The following is a 16,399-nucleotide window of genomic DNA, read 5'->3' as shown; positions in this document are numbered from 1 at the left end:
AAACTCGCTAATCTATGGCAATATATTCTATAGACGCTGTTTCCACTTTCTATGATGTAAATCATTTAGAGTTACTAAAGGGCATGAAGGCGCTTACACCTATGACGGTAAGTACTATATGTATAATCAACTATTATGTACCTACTCTGTGATACTATATCGCCGTGATCCAAGCCTCTTATTTTTTTTAAATTATCCATAAATGCATTCAAGATTCCCGCTAGTCCACAATACAATAAAATAAATTCTATAGCAACTTGAATGACATCAATTGCTTTTATTGAATATCTGAGATAACAGTTTTAAAATACTTAATTCCGGATGAAATAGATCGCCCGCCGCGGGACTGTAACTAAGTAGCTCTGAGACTGACAGACAATGCCGCGAAGTTGCGGACGCAGATTTATTATTGTCTAACTAGCCAGTAGACAATAGGTATATTAATCATTAAAGTTTAATCAGAATCAGGCCATAGGCTTCTTTAACATCTGTCACGTCATCTTAAAACTTGTTTTTGGTCAACCAATCAGTAATCGAATACGGAAACGGTACCTGCAGCTAAAATACATTCAAACTAATACAACACCGATAAAATTATAAGCATGTCATTAATATAAAATAGGTCTATGGCAAGCCTTCTAGGCCGGCAAGGTCTATTTTATATTAATGGCAATTAAAAGCAATTGCATAATATTACGTACAATACAACGCAGAACAAAAAACAACAACAAGCAATCAAGCATATGCTAACATTCATGGAAATAGGTAACACTGACTGAATTTATAAAGTAAACATCATTCGTCCAGTTGACGCAAACTCTGACGTGATTATTATCATAAATTAGTATCGAAGATGTAGATTTTCTACAATATTGTATATAAGCTGATACAAGTCAAAACCTATATTTAAACATTGGGCTTGATACATCACAATTTTATGTGTGTGAAGTTTGGATCGGGAAAGTGGACAGTGGGAAACAAAACAAAAATAAAATAAGGTTACTTTGGCTAAGGTCTGTAATTATCACTGATCTGCATATCTAATAATATAATTTAACTAAAATTTAAATACAAATATCTAACGGTATTTATTCTATTTTATAATGTATATATTTTATTATTTTTACACTTTAATTAGTAGCATGAAACCACCAAAATCATTAATGTTTTTGTATTGTTTTGTTATTTTAAGGTTGACATTGGACATTGACGTATCCATTTGTGTGTTGCCAGTTACGTATTTCAAATCATTGAAAAGTAGTAAAATTAAACAGAGCTTATTATTATTCGTAATACAAACACGAACATCGGATGTTATTTTTATTAATTAGAAATAATTTACACACACTTACAGATACTACTACTAATTAACGTGAATCTAAAGTTAGTAACGCTATCAATATACATAACTAGGCACAATAATTTTAATTAGTTTACCTACGTAATATCTAAGTACCTACCTATCTACGAGAACGTAAGATAAAATTATAAGATCACATGCTCTGTAATCGTGGTTCGTATTTACCTACATGTTCAACATCTGTCACTGATTATGGACTGAAAGTTGGTATGATAATAAAGTTAAATATTGAATGAGCACCATCTGAATACAATCTTGTTGACTTTTGACTTCCGTAATAACACGATGTCCTCATGACCGACATAAACAAATGCTCGGACTGAAAGAAAAAATATCAGTATAGATGTCTGAACCATAAATGATTTGGTTTGTTTTAATGTTGATTTGTTAAAGTGAAAAATATTGATTTCTTAAATAAAAGCCTAGTACGGGATCTTGAAGAGTATAAATCGAACGAATAATCTACCTTACAGATTAGTTCGTTTAATCTATCCATAGGTGGTCTGTTAAATAACCAGGTTCGAATGACTAAGGTCCTTCTGTTTTCGTAAAGGTACGCTTATATATTAATTTCCATTAATTTTTCGTTTCGAATATTATCTGTTAAGATACTTCCCTAATATCGATATTTGCATATTGTTGTATTTATGTTTACCTACCTTTTATTTATGTTTATATTATATCATAGAATATTATCATTTTTAATATAATATAGGTATATTAATATAATACAGTATGCTCGGGAGAATTTCCCATAATTCTAGGGTTATATTCTTTATGGAAAATTAATCAAAAATGTCTAAGGGAACATACAACAACATATGTTCTAAAATTAATATTTTTGGAGTAAAAAATATTTCTTTTGTAAATAACCAAACTTATTCATTGATAAATATTATGAAGTAGCTTACTAGTGAAGTGCGGAGTGCCCGTTGCGATATCTTGTCGATATCGATAGTCTTACCACTATTATTACGTATTTTAAAATGCAAAGATAAATAAAGGCGTGTGTTACATCCTTATCAACCCATATTCGGCTCATTGCTGAGCTCGACTCTCCTCTCAGAATAAGAGGGATTAGGCCAATTTAAAAATTACTCATGCAGTTCGGCCCCTATAAGTGGACTTATCAATCTCTTGCAGTTATGGAAAATACTCCCGAACACCCAGTATAAAACAATAATTTACAAGAAATAATATTGATATTAATGCTGCAGGGCCAGAGTATGATTGTTAAATCTAATCATGGAACCAAATAGCCATTCAACAGGTAAAAATTTAAAAATAAGTTAATAGTACGTATATGTTTGTGATTTGTTTTGTAAAATATTTTATGTGATTTATTTAATGTGTGTAATAATTATTATCATTGTATATACTCATTTTTGTGTTTATAGGTGTTCGTGTGTATATGTTTGTAGGTAAATAAGTACCTAGTTTTTTATACTTAACTGAACTAACAAAAAATGCTTTTGCTATTACGGCAAGGTAACCCTTTTTTGTATAAACTTCATTCCTACTAACTTAATATAAATACAAGATAATAATTAATTAAGGTATACTGACCAAATAACATTTTTGTAAAAATACCAAAAGGTCTAACACTACATTCCCAGTAATATTCCATTCATTCCCTATAACACTGTTTTTTGTGCTAAATCTTTTTCAGTTATCGCAGCGCGTCTGTGGAACTCACTACCAGATACCATTTTCAAAAAAAACCCATCTGTTGATACCTTCAAACATCGACTTCGTGAACACTATCTTTCTTTATCATCATAGATATATTATATGTATGTATGTATATATGTATTTATTTAGTTATTATTTATATATAGTATTGATATGTACTGTTATAATTTACATATTTATTTCAATTTATTTATTAGTGTTATTTTTAATGTATTTAATATTATTTAATTTTATTATTTATGTATTAAGTATAATATGTTTCCTCACTTTTTTTATGTTGTACCTATCCATTTCTTTCGTTTAAAATCTCTCCCACTGCCAAGGGTCACTGGCAGAGATCTCTTATAGAGATAAGTGTTTCCTTGTCCACTGTTTTTCTTTTTTACTTTTGTGTGTTACTAATATTGGTACAAAATAAATAAAAAAATAAAAAAATATTATGGGTAAGTAACAAATTGGTAGTTGCTTAGTTATTTTCTCTCAAATAGTAAAGATTTGAAAGTGGTTACTTATATTTTTCTGGTATTTAATTTTGTATTGATTTGCAATAAAAATATTTTCAGATGAGCATGTCGAAAACAAAAACGGATCTCTCCCGTAAGTAGCACTTTTTTTTCTTCTTTTTTTCTTTTACCACTTGGTTAAGTTTCAGTTTATACGTTCTATTCCACTCCATACTCTTATTTATTTATTTTTCTAGATGGTGGCACAAGTTTTGCTTGCGATGTCATCAAGCTGACCCAACGCCATCACGAGAACCGACATGGTGGGGAAAAGTTTTTCCTTTCCCATTATTTCCAACATTCAGACAATCAGCTCAACAATTATGTATCATTGTTTTTTGTAAGTATACCCACATCTTTGTACTAGAACAACTAATAAACTTTAACACGTCTAAACCTTTCAATTTTGTGGACAAAAATTACGTATTTAAGCATTATTGAATTGTATAATTAAAGGTTGCTGCGTAAATTATATTTGAATTTGTTACAGTTTTCCTTACCTGGGGCATATTGTACGCTGAATTAGGAGAACCTTTAAGTTTAAATGGAGAACTATTGAGTATGACAATACTAGTCATTTCTGCGTACTTAATTGGCTGGATTTGGCTAAAAGTTACAACTTTACCAGCATTGATAGGCATGTTACTTACTGGCATATTGTTTCAAAATTTACATTTAGTGCACATGACAGAAACATATCGAAAACTGAACCAAGATTTAAGGTAAGATTTTTATGTATAAGCTGTAGTAAAAACAAATAGAATAGTATGCACCAAACTCCGCTCTGCTGTTGCAATAAACTGAACTGCACAACAACGAGTGTAATAACACTGCTGAAATATTTTCTAAACGTCCTTTACGATCCTGACGATGACATAACGAACGACAATGCTTCCCAGGCAACACAAACACAAGCTACACAGCGTCTTCGCCGGCGAAGACGAGGTCCCCGATATCTGACGTCACCCAGACGTGGGCTTTTTAACTCTCACACTCACACTCTTACACTCAAGCCAAAACACCCTTCCCGAACGGCCCTCTAATTCGAGGCCCGAGTCTCAGAGGAGACGCCCTTAGAGAGTCGTTCCGCCCACTACGTTCTTCTGCCTTCGGGCCCCATCAGGCGATGCTTCTGCGCTCGCCCAAACCCCCCGGTGACGCCGCTGAGGTCCCATAAGGAGCCTACGGCACTTACACAATCAGAAAAAAAAAAGCTGAAATATTTTTTGTACACTGTGCCATACATACCTACGCTTCGTGTTCAGAGCGGATTTATATATCTGACTTGCTGGACATTTTTGCAGGAAAGTTGCCTTAGTTATTATATTGATGAGAGCTGGATTAGGTCTTGATGCTGGCGTCTTGAAAAAACACTACGTTGCTGTTTTACAACTTGGACTGCTTCCTTGGTTGGTTGAGTGCATAGCTATCAGTATCACATCGCATTATTTGTTGAACTTACCATGGATTTGGGGTAAGCTTATTGGTTTATTTAATCAAGGGATATAAAATTTAGATATAAGAATAAAAAATTGTAAAGATTTACTGTATCACATTTTTCAGGGTTTCTTTTGGGTTCCATGATCGCATCAGTCTCACCAGCTGTAGTTGTTCCCTGTTTGTTCAGACTAAAAGATGAAGGTTATGGTGTTGCTAAAGGAATACCAACGCTGTTATTAGCTGCGGCTGCTATAGACGACTCCGTGAGCGTTGCTGTATTCGCCATTATTTTGAATGCAATGTTTTCAACCGGCTCGGTTACATTTAATATAATAAAGGTATGTTTGTACCCTTTATAAATTTATATTTAATATTGTAACCAGAAAAGATTTTTTTTTATAACGAACAAACTCAAAAACTACTAGACCGATTTGAAAAATTCTTTTACAAATAGAAAGCCACATATTATAAAGCTGACGAGTTTGTTTGTTTGCTTGAACGCGCTAATCTCAGAGACTACTGGTCTGGAAAATTCTCTCAGTCTCAGATAACTCATTTATCGAGGAATGCTATATATTATCACCGTATTCTCACGTTAATGGAAACTACGCAGGTAAAACCACGAGGTTCTGCCAGTATATTATGATTTTATGTGACGTAAGCTTAGAATTGAAAATATTTAAAAAAAAGATTCTGTTATAATATAACAAATCAATATTTGTTCTATTTAAATACAATAGTACCTAATTATAGGATTTTGTGTTTCAACTGCTGGAACTCTTCATGAACGAAGGCAGTTCATTTAGATATTTTATTCTATCTATGTTTCAGGGTCCACTATCAATCATTGCTGGCGTGGTTCTTGGTTCACTATGGGGTGCTTTTACATCTCTTATACCCGAAAAAGGAGATATATACGCTGTTCCACTTAGATTTTTAATGCTATTTTTGGGTGGCCTATTTTCACTATTTATTTCAAATTTAATAGGATGGAGCGGTGCAGGTAAATCTTTTAAAGTAATTATTTTGTTGTTTTTATTTTATGAATTATTGTATTTATGTTTGCAAAAATATGTTTTAGGTCCATTGGCAATAGTATCCTCCGGTTTTGTTGCTGCCTTTTACTGGGAAAAAGAAGGTTGGGCGGTAAACAAAAATCCCGTCAGTAATCTTTTTAGAATACTATGGATATTCTTTGAACCAATATTATTCGCTTTTACTGGAGCACAAATCACGGTAATAAATTTTTTAAAAAAATTTTGGGCCCATGAAAATGACAGAAAAATCCTAAAGTAAATGGAAATCACCAAAAATAATAAAAAAATGTTAATATGTATTTTAGAAATATGTGTCTTTTGTTGAAACCGTGCATTTTATGATGTTAGTACTTGCCCATATCTTGATTATTTTATACTATAGTAACTGTTAATCAAACTGAAATTAAACCAGTCCAAAACTGGTATTATTATGTACGTAATAAAATTATACTAATTTGTACATTGTAACGGACCATTCATTAAATCTGGCTCCAGCAATGAAAAATGGTCGGTCTCCTTCGAATTTCTTTTTAAAATTATTTTTGACTGAAGTTGTTGTAGATATCTACTTAATATGTATCTTTTTAGCTAAGTGCTTTAGATCCTCAAGTTATAACCATGGGAGCGATATGTTTGGCTTCATGTCTCGTTTTACGAGTTATCGCAACATTTTTAGTCAGTTTTGGATGCGGTCTCAATAGTAAGGAGAAACTTTTCATTGGTCTCACTTGGTTGGCAAAAGCTACTGTTCAGGTATGTAAAGCTTTTTAATCTTTATTTTTTTCCTAAATAATTGTTTCATTAAAAATAGTCAAGCCAAATTTATTCAATGCAACCAATGCAATTAGTTTGAGTAAATCTAATTTTATTACATAAACAAGCGAATACGTAATTGAAAAGTTTGGCAACTTACTTTATCTACAAGTTCCTTACTACTACTACTGCTTACCAACTCTTGTAATAATAATAAAATAAATGAAATATTTTTATAGGCAGCATTAGGACCAGCAGCATTGGATTTAGTTATTAACGGACAGTCAGCTGGTGGATCTAAAGAAGATGAAGAGGCATACGCTAAGGCAATCCTCGCCGTGAGTGTACTAAGCGTAGTGATTTCTGCACCATTGGGAGCGATCCTTATAGCTTTAACAGGACCTCGTCTTCTTAGCCGTGGTGGTGTGTATACTTCCTTACATACCTATGTCTAGATTGCTGATACCTTTTTGCGAAACCTATGCGAAACTACTCATCTATTACTATTTTATTTTTTCAGCATCATCAACTTGTGGAGCAGATGAAATTCAAAATGCAACAGATACGAACACTGTTTTATGATATTATTAAAGTTAATGAAGTACTTAAGATATCACAAAAATGTACTTAGGATAATGTATACCTACTTTACTTAAATGTCTGATTTTTTAATTTATTGATAAATAGTGCTGAGATTTTAAAAAGAGAACCATTATGGTTTTTGTTCTATTTAAAATAAGCAAAAGCAAATAAAATATTTTTGATATGGCAACTTATTTTCTTTGATTGACAGTCGACAGAGTACATTTTGTAAATAGTGTCAATCATCTGTCACAGACGACAAAAAAAAGGTGTCACATTTTGTCGGGAATATACGTTTATTTGTTTACAAAAACAAAACAAACAAACAAAGTAAATAGTCTAAAATATTAAATTATATTTGAATTAAATTGTAACTTAATATGTCTATCATAGTTATAGCAATAGCATCGGAAAGTGGTGTACCAATTTTCTCTAAGAAAGCCGGCAATAATGAAAATGTAAGCATCTACAATAGCAATTTCAGGTATCTTAGTACCCCAAGCTATGCTATCAGCCTATTTTAACTACCCACTACTGGGCAAGGCCTCCCTCCTTATAGAGCTGAGACCCAAAATGCGTGCTCCAATGTGTGTTGGCAGTATTAAACTGGTAATGTTAAATTAATTGCCACTATCAGATGTTAATGATAATGATTGGAAACAATGGCTTATTAGAGGATCCCAATATAAAGCAACCTTCAATGAGCTGGTTATTAGATGAAGATTTTTTGTCAATAAATGGTTAGACTAAAAAAAAATCCAATGAATTCAAGACCAATGAGGCAAATGTGCTTTAAAAAATGTACTTCCTAATGTGTTTCCTACTACTTAAGTATTGCCACAAACAGCTGTAATAAAATCATGCTATACAAATCATGCCCAAGTGGAATGGTGACAAGAATACTGGCGGCATTGCCACATTGGACAGTCAGGTTGATCTGGTTGATCAGTTGAATAAAATTATCCAGCCATTCAATTGTAAATAAATATGAGAGTAAATTTATATGAGATTTAATTATTACATTAATTTTTATAAATATTATAAATATTCGGAGTCATAGATCAGCTTTCGCCTCCTCAAAAAGCCTGCCTCTAAAAGCACCTGGCCCAAAGGTGCCCATTAGGCTGGCGGCATTGCCTCTGATGATTTGATTACATTAATTATTTTTACATGCTAGATTCAGTTCTCTACAATAGCCTCACTGCATGGGATCAATATGTTCACAAAATGTCACAATCTGCAAATGATCAACACTCTAGTTGATAATGGAACAATACTATGGAAGGAATATTGTAAAAGGTATATAATTATTATAGTTAAATGTAAACTTCTAACTTATCCATATATTTTTTAAAACAATTGTTATTAAATAACAATATTCCCTTTAGCCTTTCTGAAAATTTTAGAAATGCCTGGCAGTCAATGACTTAGCTAAGTCATATATTGGAAATTACTTTCATCTTGATTAAATCTTGATTAAAAATTGATTCTATAAAACAAATAAAACAAAATTCCTCTTTTATTTATTCTGATTTGTGGCACTGATTAAATAAAATTATTTTTTCAGTGTTACCCTAATTGGAATTGCAACTGGAGGGCTGGAGTGTGATCTAGAACTCCTGTTATCTTGCATTCATGATGTCATGGTGTTTTGCATTGGCAAAAAAGAGTTGGAGAATTTGAAGAATTTAGATCAAATAAAGCGGGACTTGAGACAATGTTATCCAATATTGGACCATCTGCTGGAATCTTTGGATCCAAACAATGTGCCTCGGTCAACTATAGTGTTGGATTTTATCCAGAGTTTCTTGTGTCCCCAGGCTCAACAACTGCAGGTACTTAAATATATTCATTTTAATGTCCTTTCAAAGGATGGAAACAATACAATTTCTTTTACAGATAGAAATATTTTGATAGACAGGATATCTTGAGAGAAATGGTAAACCATCATTTAGCGGTGCAGTGGTATGCACGGTGAATTAACAAGATGGAGGTCCGAGCTCAATCTCCGGCTGGGCCGATTAAGCTTTTCTTTGTAAAATACATACAATACATAACATTTTAAAAAAACAACTTTAACCCATCCATTGCAGGGCATTTGAGTGCCCAAGCAATCAGTGGTCCAAGTTACAAAGGGAGGAACATCAATGTGGCAATGAGGCAATGTGTACAATCCCAATAATTGCTGCCTTACTGCCTGAAATCTACTTACAAACTATGCAATCCTCCTAATCTGATTCGCACTTGTCTGGTTTTAGGGTTCTGTAATCCACAAGGAACCCTTATAGTTTCGCCATATCCGTCCATTTGCCTTCTCACGGTTTAGCGCAGAGACTATTAGTATTAGAAAGCTGTAAATAAGCAAAAGTATGTATATTAAAATATGAACAAACTCGTACAATAAAATCTTGTATTTTTTATACTAATTTTTGAGTATACATGTTATTATTAATTTCCACAGCAAGTATTGGATAATTATGCACAAAGTGTGACAGGACGATGGGCATGCCTCACTATACATGGTCACTTAGTAGCCACAAGTTCGGATTTCTGTGAACTGGATCCAAGGGAAACCAGGTTACTGCTGCTACTTGCTGCGGCCCAGGATGGGGCTCCTTTACGAGATACTTTGGTGTATTTACCACAAATGAGCCCTAATGTAAGATTTTTAATAATCAGCTATGCTGGTTAATAAACCCTAAACCAATAGCTTGGCGAGTTCATTGATAACACTTCCATGATATGCGGGCGACGGGGGATGGAACGCGTTTTATTTGTTTTGTAGAAGAAGCTTTGAATGCAATAATTATTTTGCTTTCATTAAGATAACCTGATTAAAAAAATATTGCGCTGTAAAAAAAAATTATGAAGCTGATATGAAGCTGAAATGTATTACTTATTATTTTAAAAACTTGAACACTTATCGAGTTTTATATATTGGTATAAAACTTGGTCTACTATGGTCTACTTTTTGTATTTACAAAGTTCCTGGTAAAAGTGTAGGTGAGGTGCTGAATCTATATCTATACTAATATTATAAAGCTGAAGAGTTTGTTTGTTTGTTTGATTGAACGCGACAATCTCAGGAACTACTGGTTCGATTTGAAAAATTCTTTCAGTGTTAGATAGATAGAAGGCTATAGGCTATATTATCCCAGTACTCCTAAAGAAAAGTTTTTAAAGTGTGCACATTTCAACTTTTTCCTTCAAAATGTATTCTAATATCTGCCTACTTGCCTAAATTTACTAATGCAGTCTCAGTTCAAAAATCTGAATAAAAAATATAACTTGGGTTGCCCTATGGGTTTTTGAAAAACTATTCAAATTACTCGTAGTTTTAGATAATTAGGGGTGTATCAATCATTTGCGTATTATCCATTAATTATGGGACACCCTGTATATGGTTACTAAGTAATATTGTTTGTTTCGTATATTTTTAGGTAGCATTCCGAGCAGTGACATGCAAGTTATTAGCAGATGTATATGTCCTAGTTATATGCGGAGCTACTCCGGCCTTGTCGCAGATAGACGAGCTAGTGCTGCAATGTTGGGAGGGATACGCACAGATTATAAAGGAAGCAAAACTGGTTTATCCAAGGAATTTCCCTTTGAGTGTGACCTTCGATTCAGCATTGCTGGGGTAAGTGACGGCCTCCGTGGTGGTAAGAAAAAGTCAAAATTCATTTATTTCAAACAGACTTAGTTTACAAGCTCTTTCGAAACGTCAGGTAATAATATTAAACTTAAGATAATGGTGATAATAATTATTCGATAACTTGAAATTAAAGTTAAGAAGGTTCCAAATGCGCCTTGGTCCGAGAAGAGCCCACAACAAACTCAGCCAGGTGTATCCTTTTTTAGTTTATCACTATTTAAAAATAGCCTGTCATGTAATACATTTCATTTCCAAGCAATTTTGTCGTTTACATAATCATTGACACTATAATACGACTTTTCTATAAGCTTACGTTTAATAAAATTAATTGGTCCAGGTCTGGCTAGTTAGTACCGACAAAGACATACTGCCAAGCGATTTCGCGTTCCGGTACGATGTCGTGTTGAAACCGAAAGGGGTGTGTGGATTTTTATTCTCCTCCTAACAAGCTAGCCCGCTTGCCACCAGCCAGACCTGAACCAAACAAGAAATCCTCAATCAGCTCACCCAGGGATCGAACCCAGGACCTAAGTCTTGTAAATATCAACGTATATCATGATCTAGAGAATATAGCCAAGTGGTCAGACAAACTCACTTAATCTTAACCCTAAAAATCTAAATTTATGGTATTAGGCACTAAGCACAAAATAAGGCAAGCTGAAGTCTTTAAACCCAGTTTACATATTAGAGGTGACGCCGTAGAAAGAGTGTATGAGGCACGGAATCTCGGAGTAATATTCGATGAACATTTACATTTCGAAAGCCATGTCAGAAACATAGTAAAACATTGTTTTTATAGGCTAAAACTGCTCTATAAAATGCGCCCCGACCTGAGTGTTGAAGTGCGTATACATTTATGTGATACATTAGTGTTGTCTAGCCTAAACTATGCAGATGCCGCGTATGGACCATGTTTGCTTGCTAGATCAGCCAAGCTTATTCAAAGGGTCCAAAACGCTTGTGCTAGATTCTGCTTTCCAGTGCCTCCCCGTTCCCATGTTAGCCCGTTTTTAAACAACGCTAACATACTGAAGATGGAGGCGCGGAGAAAACTACACTTAGCCACTCTACTATTTGATGTCATCTCCACTGGTAAACCATTATATCTGTGTTCACAAATAAAATGGGCCGGAGCGGGTAATATGTGTAGGACAAGAGGAGCACCCCGTATTTCATGTCCATTTCATAGGTCTGCCTCGTTTAAGGGGACTTTTAATTATGCAGCCTGCAAAATTTGGAATGATTTACCACCGCCAGTTCGATTATCCAAAACGCTATATGTTTTCAAAAAATTAATTAAAGTATATCTTTTAGAGCTACAAAAAAATTAAACCAATATTTTGCAATACATTTTTTTTTCTTTATTAGTATCCCCCCCCCCCCTCTATTTATTATTTATTAAAACTCCTAAACTTTTCTTTAAGCTTGGTGATGTAAGATTAATATGTACCTATTATTACTAATCGTATATTATTTTATATAATTTTATTATTTTATAATTATTGTTAGCGACGCCGCAAAAGTATGTCCGATCGGTCCGTGAGCTCACCCTGAGGTCATGCCTGAAAATCAGCACTACAGCTCTCAACTATAGTATCGAGCTGAGGCAGCGCCCCATTCAGCTGAATCTCTTTATTATATTATTATACTAAGTACAGACAGAGGAACTTTGTAATTTAAGTAGGTATCTTTAAGTAGTTTGTAAGCTCTGTTAGTATTAGTTTGTAATTTCTTCTTCTTTTTTAATTTGTAGTTTTTAGCTGAATAAAGGATTTTTATTATTATTAAATCCATCGCGCATACCGTAAAAGTAAGGTTTTATATTTATACCATAATAGTAGTAAATTTTTATATTTATAACATGTTTTAAATTGACTGAAACATATTCCAGGTTACTAGTCATAAATGTGTGCAAGCGGCGATGCGTCTTTTCGCGTCACCTTCACCCCAACCAGAAGAGCAGAGGCATGTCTGGCGTCCACAGGATTGATATCTTGAGGACATTCTACGTGACCACCGCTAAAGATTTAGCGCCAGAATTAAAAATTGTGGAAGCTGAAGAAAACGGTAAGTAATCTAAAAGAAATGGTTCATTTCCAGTAAGCCTAGCGACCAGCGATATATCTCGTGAAAAGAAATATAATATTATCCATTTAACCCATCACATTCATCCAATGCAGATTGGCGAGCTTAGTATAAAATGTCATCATTATCAACCCATATTATTCGGCTCACTGCGGAGCACGAGTCTCCCCTCAGAATAAAAGGGGTTAGGCCAATAGTCCACCACGCTGGCACAATGAATATTGGCAGACTTCCCATACGCAGAAAATTAAGAAAATTTTCAGGTATGCAGGTTTCCCCACGATGTTTCACTGTTTGAGACACGTGATATTTAATTTCTTAGAATGCACACAACTGAAAAGTTAGAGGTGCATGCCCCAGACCGGATTCGAACCCACACCCCTCCGTAATCGGAGGCAGAGGTCATATCCACTGGGATAGCACGGTATAAAATGGACCCAATCTTAATTATTGTGTTTAGCCTCGCCAGTGGTTTAACCTGGTGGAGACGCGTTTTGCCTCCACTATCCCGGCCTACTGGCCTTAGGCCCATATACTTAGGCTATAAGCCAAGGCCAAACCCAAGGACCCATTGCCGTTTTTACCTGGCGACTGAAACCACGGTAGAGAGTTCAACTCGGAACCGTTAACCCCGCATCCTGACGGGTGCGTGAGAAGAGATGTAGCGAGTATTGTGTTTAGATACGGACGTCGTTGTCAGCGAGACGTACTGGTGTTCGGAGTATCACAAATGTCACGCGCAGCGCTCCGGGAGCCTGCTGTGTTGTGCGCTGTACGCGCCCACTGTGCCTACTCATACTATGAGGTATGTACCAAAGATTACAGTGTATTATTGGAAAGTATGTACACGTTTCCAACCGTTTCCAACCGATGAAAAACGGAGCACGGTCACGGAGCACCTACTTCACAGTGATCAGTAGGTAAAAAATATTATAATGTTATTTTGTCCCTTTTCGTGGGTACGTTAATGTTTTTAATTTATGTAGCTGATGTAATAGGCTAGTTGATATATTTTTAAATGGTCTTAAATAGTTCATTATCGTTTTACTAGACAGTATTTATTCATATTTTTTTGAGACGTGATTACCTACATGAAAATTTTAATTTTTAAATATGTTTTTGAAGATACGAGCCAAAACGCCTGTCGGCCATGACAGTCTATATTTCAACTGTTTCATGACGTCACTATAATAAATCCCATACAAATGGAGCGTTTAAAAAAAAAAATTTTAGTTAACAATTAGTTCGACGTTCAATACATCAAGTGTGTTAGTGACGTCACAAAATGGACGACAGCGTTTTTGACGTTTGGAAAGTTTAAAAAATACGTGTTATTTAAATTAAGTTTCATAAGAAATCCCTTACTTTTATTAATTGATATCGATATATTTCGGACCCTTATTCCATGTACTACACGAAATTAATATTGCTTATATTAAATTTGATATAAGTTAAGCAATGTATTTTCCACTTATGTTTCATCCTTTAATTATGATGGCTTTTATTTCCCTGAACTGACCGGAGCTAGGCCAGCTTGCTAGGCTAGCTTGACCCAAAATTAAAAATTATTAAACAATGGATATGCACCAATGAGGTCATTATAAATTATTCAAATACCTTTGTTGCAGATTACTGACCAACCAAATAATCCTAGACTTGTCAACAAACAAAGAGATTTATTGGTAACAATGAAGCCACCTACATCCAACGGTTTACTGCAACCTACTTAATATCGTTCGTCCACCTAGTGGGGGTCAACCGACATTGTGCTTTCTGGTTCCATTGCACCTTGGGACTCCCAACGTCAATCAGCATGAAGTGCCCATTCATCATTATCAGCCGATGGACGTCCACTGTTGGACATATACCTCTTGCATGGACTTCCAAAACACAATGGCCTCGACGCGCCAGCATCCAACGGCCCATTGCCACTTCAGTTTTGGTGGATTTTCTTTAGATATACTCTCGAGTATAGTTTGCCTCGAGTATATGACTTCTTATTATGAGGTCCATATAGTTAGTGAGCTATTTTTTCTTAAATTACCTTTCCCAACATATGTTATGGATAAGAAATTTATAGTAAGACTAGCGGACGCCCGCGACTTCGTCCGCGTAAATTTCGATGTCAACTTTACTACTACCCCTACCCTACCACTTCCCTATACTACCCGTACCTCTACCCTACCACTACCCTACCTCTACCCCTACCCTACCACTACCCTAAACCCGGCCCTAAACCTACCCTACCCCTACGCTTCCCTACCCGTACCCTACCCTACCCTGTAACTTCTCTATCTTACTCCTACCCTTAGCAAAATCGGTCCAGCCCTTCGAGAGTGGTGGTATGACCAAGAGAAATAGAGACTTCTATGCTAATAATATAAAGAGGTAAAGTTTGTGTGGTTGTAGGAGATAATCTCTGGATCTACTTTGGAAAATTGTTTTACCAATAGAAAGCTACGTTATTTGCGAGTGCCATAGGCTATGTTTGATCCCCATATTCACACGGGAACGGGAACTATGTAAATGAAAGCGCCGGGCGTCATATAGCGGAATTTCTGCGTCTTTTAGAAATTTTGTATTATCTCCGAAACTATTTAAGTAATTAACATACTGTAAAGGGCAAATCTTATCTCCATAATATCCTTGTGATTATTAAATAATTTATTTTAGTAAGGATTAAAGTTTAGTTGTATAAATAATGACGTAAACCGAAGTATATAAAATTAATAATTTTTAAAACACAAAAGGTACTATATCTGCTAATATATAGAAGATAGATATATGGTGTCGCGGACTTTTTTGTAGAACTTTTAAAGTTATATAAAGTCTCCATAGATTAATTTCAATTTTACACAATAGTTAAGGCAGCGCATGCGAATAAGTCTGTTTAAGAGGATTTTCAGCCCGACCTGTATGACAAAAACTGTGATAACTCGGCTAATATATATGATACCAAAATAAAATATAGCCTATAGCACTTCCCGATAATGCAGCATTCTACTGGTGAAAGAATTTTTAAAATCGGACCAGTAGTTCCGAAGATTACCCCATTTAAAAAATGTGACAAACTTACAAACTTTACCTCTTTATAATATTAGTATAGATTTGTTAAGAGATTAATGTAGTAGAGGTAAGACTTCTCAGATGAGGGCTGGACTATTGAAGCTTTAATGTATCCATTACTGGAAAGTTAAGTGTATCAAAATTCGTTGTATTAGTAAAGCTATAAATAAGCGACAGGTGAAAAACAGACTTTTATACATTTAGAGAATATAATATGTTATATCCG

At 34.6% G+C, this 16,399-nt stretch overlaps 2 protein-coding genes across 4 annotated transcripts; both read left to right on the top strand.

Moving 5' to 3' along the window:
• The first annotated feature begins 2,533 nt into the window (after window positions 1–2,533).
• LOC112044454 (sodium/hydrogen exchanger 9B2-like) lies at window positions 2,534–7,494 on the top strand. Of its 2 annotated transcripts, XM_024080314.2 has the most exons (12): window positions 2,542–2,630; window positions 2,758–2,781; window positions 3,616–3,649; window positions 3,753–3,895; window positions 4,046–4,277; window positions 4,860–5,029; window positions 5,119–5,333; window positions 5,827–5,998; window positions 6,077–6,231; window positions 6,621–6,785; window positions 7,025–7,208; window positions 7,306–7,494. In XM_024080314.2, the coding sequence occupies exons 1-12, from the start codon at window positions 2,606–2,608 to the stop codon at window positions 7,365–7,367; spliced, it is 1,581 nt and encodes a 526-aa protein (XP_023936082.2). In that variant the 5' UTR covers window positions 2,542–2,605; the 3' UTR covers window positions 7,368–7,494. The 2 variants fall into 2 exon arrangements, with proteins under 2 accessions (XP_023936113.2, XP_023936082.2); XM_024080345.2 differs by lacking the exon at window positions 2,758–2,781 and having other exon boundaries at window positions 2,534–2,630.
• A 108-nt stretch (window positions 7,495–7,602) lies between these two features.
• On the top strand, window positions 7,603–16,397 carry LOC112044535 (protein fuzzy homolog). 2 transcript variants are annotated; one of them, XM_024080421.2, is made up of 8 exons: window positions 7,603–7,825; window positions 8,545–8,666; window positions 8,935–9,202; window positions 9,829–10,026; window positions 10,808–11,007; window positions 12,914–13,089; window positions 13,789–13,912; window positions 14,736–16,397. In XM_024080421.2, exons 1-8 carry the CDS (start codon window positions 7,748–7,750, stop codon window positions 14,791–14,793), a joined length of 1,224 nt encoding a protein of 407 aa, XP_023936189.2. In that variant the 5' UTR covers window positions 7,603–7,747; the 3' UTR covers window positions 14,794–16,397. The 2 variants fall into 2 exon arrangements, with proteins under 2 accessions (XP_023936189.2, XP_052739366.1); XM_052883406.1 differs by lacking the exon at window positions 7,603–7,825 and adding an exon at window positions 7,833–7,851.
• The last annotated feature ends 2 nt before the right edge of the window (window positions 16,398–16,399 follow it).

Source organism: Bicyclus anynana, chromosome 9, assembly GCF_947172395.1.
Source record: "Bicyclus anynana chromosome 9, ilBicAnyn1.1, whole genome shotgun sequence".
NCBI classification, from domain to species: domain Eukaryota; kingdom Metazoa; phylum Arthropoda; class Insecta; order Lepidoptera; family Nymphalidae; genus Bicyclus; species Bicyclus anynana.
This window is presented reverse-complemented; position numbering and strand designations above follow the sequence as displayed.